General features: G+C 37.8%; 1 protein-coding gene across 1 annotated transcript; it reads left to right on the top strand.

Moving 5' to 3' along the window:
* Window positions 1-2,962: 2,962 nt before the first annotated feature.
* On the top strand, window positions 2,963-11,798 carry LOC117341453. The gene is made up of 4 exons (XM_033903341.1): window positions 2,963-3,143; window positions 6,828-6,947; window positions 8,884-8,974; window positions 11,651-11,798. Exons 1-4 carry the CDS (start codon window positions 2,963-2,965, stop codon window positions 11,796-11,798), a joined length of 540 nt encoding a protein of 179 aa, XP_033759232.1.
* The last annotated feature ends 457 nt before the right edge of the window (window positions 11,799-12,255 follow it).

Raw genomic sequence — 12,255 nt, forward strand, 5'->3', positions numbered from 1 at the left:
ACAAACAAAATATTATGGCTAAAACGAAGTTGCTACTTTATTTACCTTACTCGCGTAACGCGGAATATGGTTATATATTTGTCAACCAAATTGTGGTCATATTGACTGTTTTAGTGTGTGTTTACAGTGGTGAAGTGGGACTATTCAAATTGATATACACTATACTGTTTTAGTGCACAAGCACAATAATCGTGACATCCCACGCCATCAATATTATATTGAGAGAACTGACGTACATGTATTTGTCTTCATGAATGTATTTTCAGAAGCATGTCGATGTATTATTTTTTGTAATCACTGAGTGTAATGTGTATATACTGATTATGGTTTGTGTCTGTATCAGTTCTAACGTTTATAAATCATTAACGTTCGGAATGTATGTTCTTTTCGAGAAGCACTTATCCGATCCCTATCCAATGGTATTTATTGATGCAATACTGTTTTTGAAGTGCGTGTTACAGAGACAACAATCCCATAAAAATCTCAAAATCCATGTTTGTTTTAATTTTCAGCATTATCTTGTTTTAGAATATCACATTTCATTAGCAGTGTACTAATGTTATATAACTAAGTTTAATTTTCATACACATTTATCCACGGATCACAGCACAATCAAATGAGCGAGTCGTCTCTAGTCTCTCTACACACTTTGTATACATGTGTGCAAGCACAGCCCCGTCTCGTGACTGTAAACAACATTGGTTTGCATTTGAAGCTGTTAGCGGATATTTTAACTATAGGTTGCAGCTAGGTCTCGTACCAAACGTAGACAGTGAATGGATAAACAAAATATATGGAGAATTACTGTTAGGTCATGAATATAACAAATGTGAGTTTTTCGAACGGTTGCGACAACAATGAAGAAGTTCATACAGTTGCGAGCGAGTTTGCCGAGACTTGACCTAGATCGGCCTACGGAGTTATGTTGAGTGCGATATTTTTGTTCTGTACAACTTCCATTATCATAATTCCATTCGTACTTGTTATAAGTATTGTTCTGATTGCATCCTGGATGGAATAAATCACATAGATTGGTGTTAGCGTTTGTTTGCATTCGTACACAAATGAAAATACAATCTTTGTCTGCATACGTATCGGCCGTATACATGCATGTGTGTACACTTAAGCATTGAACTGTTACCAAATGGTAGTATACAGTCGATAAGAATACAATTTGGGTGACAGATAAATAGATAAATATTCATCTGTCACCCAAATTGTATTCATATCGACTGTATACTACCATTTGGTAACAGTTCAATGCTTATATTTACATTCATAATTTTATTTTATTTACTGTAGCTTAAGACGCGTTTAAATTTGCCGCTTCTATCACTGACGTCATCAAGTTCAAATACCGGAACAGCCGAAATTTCCAGAAGGAATACCATAGTCCCTCATGTCGTTAACGATAGCAATCACATGAAATGTTTTTATGCACAATTTGGCTTTATATTATATTTTATAAACGTTTGTAGATATCTTCAAATTGTTCACAATTGCGTAATTTCTGATTGTTTAAATATCAAGCCGTTTTTCGGCGCATGATATACGGTTAACATTTAGAAGTGATGCGGCTTTGAATGGGTACTGCACAGGACAGACTCGATTCCTCGGAAACACTTATGTTTCTATCGACTAGATTTACGTTATTTTCAGAGGAATATCATCTCTTAAATTCTAAATGAACGTCGTCTTGACAGTAGGTGAAAACGATTCTAAGGATATTTCATTAGAAACAGAATCCAGTCTAACCGGTCACATCAGTGTCGCTAACTTAGCAGACGATGTTCAACTTCACAGGGGCTCGATTTTAAGGTAGGCCTTCGACATCAGTGAATAACCACATAACAATAATTCAGTATGCATACACAACCAGAAACCATGTCGATACTGCCGATTTTTCGCAAGATTTTTTTTTTTAAAAAGGCTGGACTTTAAATGTTGTCGTGTCTAGCATTTCTGACAACGAGCCCCTGTATGACGACAGTGACAATTTGATTACTTCCTATAGGAATAGAGCTTATAATAATTTTGTGTCGAGTCGGTCGACTTCATTTTTTCTATTATAATTTTTACTCTCATAACTTGCGTTACTTTTTTTGTGGTGGTTTACGTAGATAAATGCTAGCATTCGAAATCTCTCCCGGCCGAATGTAACTGGGGACCATTGTTTTGACCAGCAACACCTGGGGCTGTATCCCTACTCTGACCGAATCACTGTAAATTGTAGTATACACTCTGATGAATACAATTTGGTTTACTAACGACACATAGGCAAATGCAACACAGAATGTAAATATAATTACATGAACACGAATTCCCGTTCGGTGATCCTGGAATAAACCTGTGTTTGGTGGACTTGAATTGTAAAAACAATAAATCATTATTGAATCTATCAATTATGATACATGTACAAAATATAACAACTGTTTGCCACGCATGTTGTTAAGTCGAAATCCAAAGAAATAAGTATACATCGGATCTACCGTGTCGTCACTTACAACCAACTCTGTTCCCGCCAGAGGGCTCAACAAGTTGCACTATATTTGGAACATAGCTATATTTGACGTGGGCTTTCCCAAAACTTAAACTGACCATAATGGACATTGGTTAAGATCTATGCGTGTCATTTTATGTCCTTAGAACAATATCAGTCCATGCACACACGATACATGCCAAGATGGATCAGAATGTCACGTGATGAAAACAGGAAATACAGTTTGTGTCAACACAGGTAAGAAAATCAATTTTATCTGATAAAGCGACTCGCATGACATGTAATGGACATATGTTTCTAAAGCTGCTATAGTTCTTTTGTAACAAAATTCAGTATTCTTCTCTGGTTAACAGTTATATCCTCAGTGGTCCAAAGCACGTGTTCACATTGAAATATCCTTAAAACATTGTTATATTTCAAAAAAACTTTTTGTGGTTGCTTTTTGGTAAATAAACATTTGTTATGTGGACAATAGAATGTACGGACAGTTCATCCGTGGCGAATTCCATAGTAACTTCCAATGAGCGGATGATCGGACACACCGTTGGAATTCTCTGCAGTGACGGATTCGTACAAAGCGGTAGCCTCAAGAAAACATGCCTTGGAAACGGACAATGGACGAATGTCAACACCGTGTGTATAGGTAGGTTTTCATTCTACTAAAGAACGTTTCTTCCATCCAAACGTTAGAATTTTCTACTCTTTACTCTGCAATTCCTCATTCCAAACTTCAGGAACGCCTTAGTTTTCTGGTAATGAAGGCTTTCTTTTCCAAGAAAGGCGAACTGCGATATAAATACAAAGTTGTGGACAACAGTTTTGTTAAGGTTGATGACCAGGTCTTCCAACGGACATTTGGCACAGCCATGGAGAACAAAAAAGGAAAAGAAAAAACTTATATTGCCTAACTTGTTTTTGTTTTCATGGAAAGCTGCTTATACTGCTTTATCTTGTCAGAATAGGTAACAGGGGATTACATCTATAAGTATATTGGCAATGTGTTATCGTTGAATGTTTATTGACCATAATCTACAAAACTCGAAATCACGGAAGATATAGGCTTATCAACATTAGCCGCTTACCGCGATTGTTACTTACAACATAACTAACCGGTAAAGCTTTAACCTAAGCCCTGTATGATAAGCGTAATGATTTCAACTTCCAAAATGTTGATTTCCAATTATAGAAAGCAACATCCATGCATCACCTATCTACGATGCGTGTATGTCCAAGCTGATTCGCTTTTCAGGGGATAGGTCCCATTATCAAGATTTCCGTGACAGATGCCGACCTCTGACGGAAAAGTTAACAAATAATGTTTCGTGGGATGCAGGTTGATGAAAACCATGGGAAATGTGTATGGTCAACATCATGATCTCACTTGGAAATATTCTATTTCGTCCACGAAATGAAGTCAAGTTCTGTTGTCACCACTCTCTCATTTGCGATTGTGAGATAACCGAATTTGACTTAGACTTGTATGCCGCGTGTCTTTGGGTGGGGTGTCCTGCTGGGCGTCTTCAGCAGTATACTTCAGTGAGGTTACTATAAATCGACAAAAGTTCCGGCCTATCACAAGGAGACTTAACACGAACATACCGCAGTCTCCGAAAACACAGATGCGCACTCACCACACGCATGCATGTCGCACGCATGGGAGGCCGTCCTTAAATGACCTTAGCTGTTAATAGGACGTTAAACAAAATAAACCAAACCAAACCAAGTGTTTGATGAAGCATAAGACGCTTACTCCTCTGGAGCACGCATTCTTATCCTTGTACACTTTCAGAAGTCTCCTTGTAAATTTGAATACTTGATTCTGAGTTTCAATCATGATTTTATCGGTATTCTTTGTTTTATATCGCTGGGCGAGTGCTTCTGCTGGTGAATATTTTCGTAAAGGTCCTAATAAACAACGCTTAATTGCTAGTTGTTCAAATAAGTCATTATCTAAACCTGTAAATACAATTCTTAGAACAAGTATGTATAAGGGTAATTGTCATCGGGGACACAATATAGCCCAGAAGTGGAATTAACTATTGATATATATCAATATCATAGCTATGAAAGTATCGTTTAATAAATACGAGTAATAGAAAGCTCAACACGGTTGTTCTAAAGTTAATAAGGCTAATCATAGTTTAACAAGCTTAAGAAGCCCGATAAAATCATTACTGATAAAACTATTTGACACATTTTCATGACAATATCACACTTTTTTCAATTATGAGGTGATTAAGGATGTACACCTAGGTGATGTCAAAAAATCCTGTATTAAACTTGTTACCCATGCATTTGTTTTAAAGTGGTGGTAATGGCATAGCAGAAATTAAATACAAGCATAATTATATGTTCGTTATTTGTTTTTGTGCTTTGACCGGTCAAAGATACTTATTTGACATAATATGTGATTATAATTGGGTTTTTTTTTTACCTTTTTCGGAACAAATCCATACACTATCCCCCATGAGTGTAGTCAGATATGAATGGATGCTTATAGAACTGACAAAAATAGTGTTTTCTTTTAAATTATAGAAGTTAAACTTCTCTAATCTGTTCATTTAACTTTTTATAAAACCTTCTGCTATTAAACTTAAAAATATTAAGAATATCAAAAGAAAGCAGCTTGATCTTTCTTAGAAAAAGCCGTGAAAATAGAAGATCTGTGTGTTTCTTTTTTCACGATTTCGGGGTACGAAATCCAATAAAAACTGGTCACACAATGATAATCTGAGTGGTCAATATTGAGTCAAAAAGGTGAAATTCGTGCTTTTCATGAAGGGCAAGAATTACCAACTTTTAAAATGGCTGCCGAATAGGTAATTTATCAAAATACTGGTGAAAAATGTTCTATAAACTACATACCTCTAGAATTTTGACACATTTTTTTCAGATGCCTTTTTGTCTATTAAGATTGGCCATATTTTAGTAAAAAAAAAAAAAAAAAAAACTTGCACAAGATCAAAAGAAGACTTACGGAATCCTTAATCACGTTTTGATCAACTGGGCCCTGGTTTCATATATTCTTATTCATCTTCAGTATTAATACAAATAAAACTTTAAATCAATCAGATTTCCGCCGATGCTTTGTTTAACAGTTGATGTAAAATCGGATAATACCAACAAAATAATCGATAAAGTATAACTGAACTTGCAAAACGTGAAAATACGTTATCCTTTCTAAAAGTTATATAGGGGTTACACAATTCGTGGTTGTATATGGTATTTCTTTCACTGAGTTAGTTATTTTTCAAGAGTTACAGAAGACACGAGCTTTAGCGAGTGTTTTTAGTAACTTTGCAAAAATAACTAACCAGAGCGAATGAAATACCATTTAGAACAACCCTGAGTTTGTGTTACCTGTTTCTACCACAAAGTAGAAAAGCTATTATGATGGTGAATCAACCTGTTTGATATCAACGTGTTTTCTTTTCACAATATCAGTTGCAGTAATATGCAAAAATAACTATCTCGGATATGTGTGGAAATATCAAAATTTACTACGAGTTATAACAAAGCAATACATTGATAGAAATCTATATAAATTGTTTAAAATCTGACAAAAACAACGATAACTACTTTTTGTGTGTTATCATTTATGGGACTGTGAAGGTGTCTTCAAGCTTTATCTAATCAAACGTATTGAACCACGTGAATAAAACAATTCTCGGTCAAAGGTCACCGTGTCAACCAATCAAAATGCATTTACAATTTATTCTGTGTATAAACTAAATGTTATTCAACAGTTGTGTAATGATTATTGTGGGCTGGAAATTGGATAACACCTACCTATTTTGGTAGAATATGTAATCTGATTATTTTTCAATCTAGTTAAAATATAGATGATCATTCTCTCTACGTTATATGAACATCTAGCAATATGGGTCACGTCAGGGTGACCTTTTGGATTAGCCAATCAAATGACAATTCCAGAATCTTGGAAGTGAATTTTATATGTCCGAATTAGCATGACTATAGTGCATAGGTTACATCATCTGTCAATTTGTTTGAAGTCATTTCGTCCTACATAGCATATAGCTTATATACAGGCTGTGCCGAAATGGTTTGCTTCCGATGCATGCTATGACGAAATGGTTTGCTTTAATTTCATCGACAAATAGACAATTCGCCCTGAAAGTGACATACACATATCTCAAAGGTCACCCTGACGTGACCCCATATGGGATGTTGTTAGATGTTCATGTAACGTAGTGAGAATGGCCATCTTGATTTTAATTAGATTGATTATTTTTTAATAAATTATCAGCAATGTTGATTAAATGCTATTTCGTTGTTGTTACATGCAAGAACATATGTTTGTATACAGATTGTGGAGACATCACCCACTACACCGACTACAACAAAGCCCGAGATCACTGTCTGTCTGTAGGACAGAATCTCCTTCATGCTGATAATGCCTCTCCTTCACTCCTCAATATTGATAATGGTAAGACCTCAGGATCATAATTATACTTATGTTAGCACATACAGTAATCACAATAATATTAAATGTGGGACATACAGTGATCCCAATGTTATTAATGGTGGAACATACAGGGATCACAATGTTATTAATGGTGGCACATACAGTAATCACAATAATATTAAATGTGGCACATACAGGGATATTAAATGTGGCACATACAGGGATCACAATGTTATTAATGGTGGCACATACAGTAATCACACTAATATTAAATGTGGCACATACAGGGATCACAATGTTATTATTAATGGTGGCACATACAGTAATCACACTAATATTAAATGTGGCACATACAGGGATCACAATGTTATTATTAATGGTGGCACATACAGTAATCACACTAATATTAAATGTGGCACGTACAGGGATCCCAATGTTATTAATGGTGGAACATACAGGGATCACAATGTTATTAATGGTGGCACATATACATGTACAATGCATCACACTATTATTAATGGTCGCACATACAGGGATAACAATGGTATTAATGGTGGCACATACAGGGATCACAATGGTATTAATGGTGTCACATACAGGGATCACAATGATATTAATGGTGGCCCATACAGGGATCACAATGGTAGTTATGGTGGCACATACAGGGATCACAATGTTATTAATGGTGGCACATACAGGGATCACAATGGTATTAATGGTGGCCCATACAGGTATCACAATGTTATTAATGGTGGCACATACAGGGATCACAATGTTATTAATAGTGGCACGTAAGGGGATCAACACGCTACATGTCCTAACATGGTGCTGAGTACTGACATTAAATTTGATTTTTTTGCTATCAATAATTAACAAACAAACAAGAAAAATTGTTGATCCAACTTTTAACATTGCCTTATCGACACATGCCCTTTGATATTTTTTATGATTGAACCTGCCTTAGCTAAAAATATTCCAATTTAATGCCGTGCTTTTCATTTGTATTGCTTCTGAAAAACTAGGAAAAAAATTAAAATTAAAATAATCACCCCTGTATGACGTATGCAGAGAAATCAAATCCCGGGAGTTATATTTATGATATTAGCATATGACCCCACAAATCATATTCTGGTGCTTAATATTTCTATACGCACACCACACAGGTGATCGATTATTTTCTATATTTACATTCCTAATGTGGTTTGCTGATATGAACATACCAAGTGAAAACAACAAACATATGACCATGAATACACTATGAAAACCGTATGAAAACATTGTCTCTCGTGCAAATCACCTGGTTAATCGGGTCATATTAATACGCCATCAAAAAAATGGTCCGCCTTGCAATTATGAAAATATTGTGTTTTTGTTGCAATTTGTTCACATAAAATCAATATGATTTGAATTGAATGATTGTATTTAATATTATTTTTACTTTAATACTTCTTTCTTTTTGTTTTATACAAAATTAAACAAAAAAGACCGCAAAATGCGGAACGACATTAAAACAATGGCGTGGTGCATAGGCGGGATCTCCCGGCTGTTCTAATAATTTGGCGTTTCGTCGTATACATGACAAATTTTTCTTTTTAATAAAATTTCTCGTTTTCTCGATATAAATTTTTGAAATCAAGGTTATGTAAATATATGAATTGAATAGATTTTTTTAAATTTTCATTGCGGCTATGAATACCAGTAGCTAGCTACATATCCTCCGAGGCGCGCTACCGCGCGCCACGGTATATGTAGCTAGCTACTGGTATTCATAGCCGTAATGAAAATTAAAAAAATCTATTCAATCCATATATGGATGGAAAGTATGAGAGAAAAACAAAACACTTGAATGATGTAGACATCAATAAATCCACATTCACATAGATTTTTAGAGTCATCTCTATACCATTTCTGACCAATCTTTATCTACTCCAAGTCATTATGTTCCGACTTTTACCAGGGAGATGTGTGACGTGCCCTGATGACTTAGTGGCTGACCAGTTTACACGTTACCTAGAAGATGACTGCGTTCCAGACATCAACTACAAAGAGTAAGCACAACCGTAATTTATTGTCAATATAAATCTAGCAGTGTTGTTATTTATAATCCAATCTAATTAAAATCTAGATGGTCATTCTCACTACGTGTTCATGTAACGTAGTGAGAATGGCCATCTAGATTTTAATTAGATTGTTTATAATCAAACAATTAACGCTATTTTCTCATATCATCAGTGGGGCCGCGATAGATCAGTCAGTAAAACCACCGGCCACGTAATCCTCAGGTGAAGATTCGAGGTGCGTGGTGTTCGACGCTATCTACCCATTTTGGTTTGTGTTTCTCGGTAAGCTGAGAAACGGGCCAGTTTGTGCCGTGACAATACACGTTACACAAATTGCTCTGAATGGCATGCTACTTGCCTTCTGTATGTTGTTCAGTAAGGAATTCACAAACTACTACAGGGAGACCCCGTCTCAAAGTGACCCTGGCTGTTCACCGGGCGATAAACCCAACAAACAATCTTACCATGTCATCAGTATGCAGATAATGTGGTGTGTTTGTTAAGTAATAATTTAACCTTTGAGGAATCATATCTATAGCTTCATTATATGTTGTATTATGATATAGATATATATGCTTTAATGAATTCAGGATGCGAGGTAAAATCAATACATTGTTTCCTATGTAACGCAATAAGGATGATAAAAATCGTGTGCGAAACATGCTTTAAGCTTAGGGCATCAGTATAGAAAAGGGGTGTCCTCATTACTCACCCCCTCCAAATGGGTGTCCCCATTACTCACCCCCTCCAAATGGGTGTCCCCATTACTCAGCCCCTCTAAATGGGTGTCCCCATTACTCATCCCCTTCAAATGGGTGTCCCCATTACTCACCCCTCCAAATGAATGTCCTCATTACTCACCCCCTCCAAATGGATGTCCCCATTATTCAGCCCCTCTAAATGGGTGTCCCCATTACTCAGCCCCTCCAAATGGGTGTCCCCATTACTCAGCCCCTCCAAATAGGTGTCCCCATTACTCGCCCCCTCCAAATGGGTGTCCCGATAACTCAGCCCCTCCAAATGAATGTCCCCATTACTCGCCCCCTCCAAATGGGTGTCCCGATAGCTCAGCCCCTCCAAATGAATGTCCCCATTACTAACCCCCTCCAAATGAGTGTCCCCATTACTCACCCCCTCCAAATGGTTGTCCCCATTACTCACCCCCTCCAAATGGTTGTCCCCATTACTCAGCCCCTCCAAATGGGTGTCCCCATTACTCAGCCCCTCCAAATAGGTGTCCCCATTACTCATCCCCTCCAAATGGGTGTCCCCATTACTCACCCCTCCAAATGAATGTCCTCATTACTCACCCCCTCCAAATGGATGTCCCCATTATTCAGCCCCTCCAAATGGGTGTCCCCATTACTCAGCCCCTCCAAATAGGTGTCCCCATTACTCGCCCCCTCCAAATGGGTGTCCCGATAACTCAGCCCCTCCAAATGAATGTCCCCATTACTCGCCCCCTCCAAATGGGTGTCCCGATAGCTCAGCCCCTCCAAATGAATGTCCCCATTACTCACCCCCTCCAAATGGGTGTCCCGATAGCTCAGCCCCTCCAAATGAATGTCCCCATTACTCACCCCCTCCAAATGAGTGTCCCCATTACTCACCCCCTCCAAATGGTTGTCCCCATTACTCACCCCCTCCAAATGGGTGTCCCCATTATTCAGCCCCTCCAAATGGGTGTCCCCATTACTCAGCCCCTCCAAATAGGTGTTCCATTTACTCAGCCCCTCCAAATGGGTGTCCCGATAACTCAGCCCCTCCCAATGAATGTCCCCATTACTAACCCCCTCCAAATCAATGTCCCCATTACTCACCCCCTCCAAATGAGTGTCCCCATTACTCACCCCTCCAAATGGGTGTCCCCATTACTCACCCCCTTCAAATGAATGTCCTCATTACTCAGCCCTCTCCAAATGGCCGGGTGTCCCCATTACTCAGCCCTTCAAATGGGTGTCCCCATTACTCACCCCCTTCAAATGGGTGTTCCCATTACTCACCCCTTCAAATGAATGTCCTCATTACTCAGCCCTCTACAAATGGGTGTCCCCATTACTCGCCCCCTTCAAATGGGTGTCCCCATTACACTCAGCCCTCTCCAAATGGCCGGGTGTTCCCATTACTCAGCCTTTCAAATGGGTGTTCCCTTTTATCAACCCCTCCAAATGGGTGTCCCCATTACTCAGCCCAAATAGGTGTTCCCATTATTCAGCCCAAATAGGTGTTCCCATTCTTCAATCCTCTCCAAATGACCGGGTGTTCTCATTTCCTGTTTCTAGATCGCTGGTACTTTCTCGTCCTTTATCTATTCTGCACTCATTAACCTATGCTGCATCATTGATTTTTGGCCGATGTGACGACGTGTAATGCTTGTATCAAGGTTTCATCAGGTCTAATGCGATGTCCCATTTTATGACACTTTCGCCCCACTCGCCTAAACTTTGTACATGTAGATGCTGTTTCTGAATCTCAGAAAAGGTATCTTGAAAGTAAACAGAGACTATATATATATCGCTAGACAATTTCCACGAAAAACACGCCTATTGCTTCGAGGCTTTCCTAAAACCAAAAATTGAAACTACAAGAAAACAACAAAACATCAATTCAGTATTTTTGCTGCTTAGCAGGATTTAAGCTTTGTAACAATGTCATGTCTTACAGTCACACGTACTGCAACTGTCGCTTCACTACGGCTGTCCCGGGCATGAAAGTAAGGATTCAGACGGTGTTTCTAGATCTGGAAGATGGTTATGATTTCTTGTGGATGTTTGATGGTAAGATCATAGCTAAGGCACTTTTCCAGAAATAAATATTTGTTTCCCTTAGATATCGTTTATAAGTTTTCGTAAAAAAAAATAAGTGGATAAATAAATAATTCTTGTATGTAAAGATAATAATGTGTTTGCGTTTTTGCTTTTTGTATTTTGTGGTGGTGTTTGGATAATTAGCCCTTTACCATTTTCGGTTACACACCATTCTGGTAACTTCTAGCATGTCTTTTTGGATATGGAAGGAGCGGGTTTCAATGTCACAAAATCCCAAACCGTCTGAATAATTACAGAGAGTGTTGTTATGCAGGGATGGGAAATTAGTCGTTGACAAATAATAATCCCTTCTGAATTTTACAGGACTAACACAGTACCAGAGTTTGTTTAGTAAGCAAAAGAGCGAGTGTACATTTGTATCGACTTTCCTGGATTCGTCAGGATACTCAAACTTGATCGGGACAAATGTAGTAGTATAGAACTAGACGTGCATTATCTCCT

This window comes from Pecten maximus, chromosome 1 (genome assembly GCF_902652985.1).
Source record: "Pecten maximus chromosome 1, xPecMax1.1, whole genome shotgun sequence".
Classification (NCBI taxonomy): domain Eukaryota; kingdom Metazoa; phylum Mollusca; class Bivalvia; order Pectinida; family Pectinidae; genus Pecten; species Pecten maximus.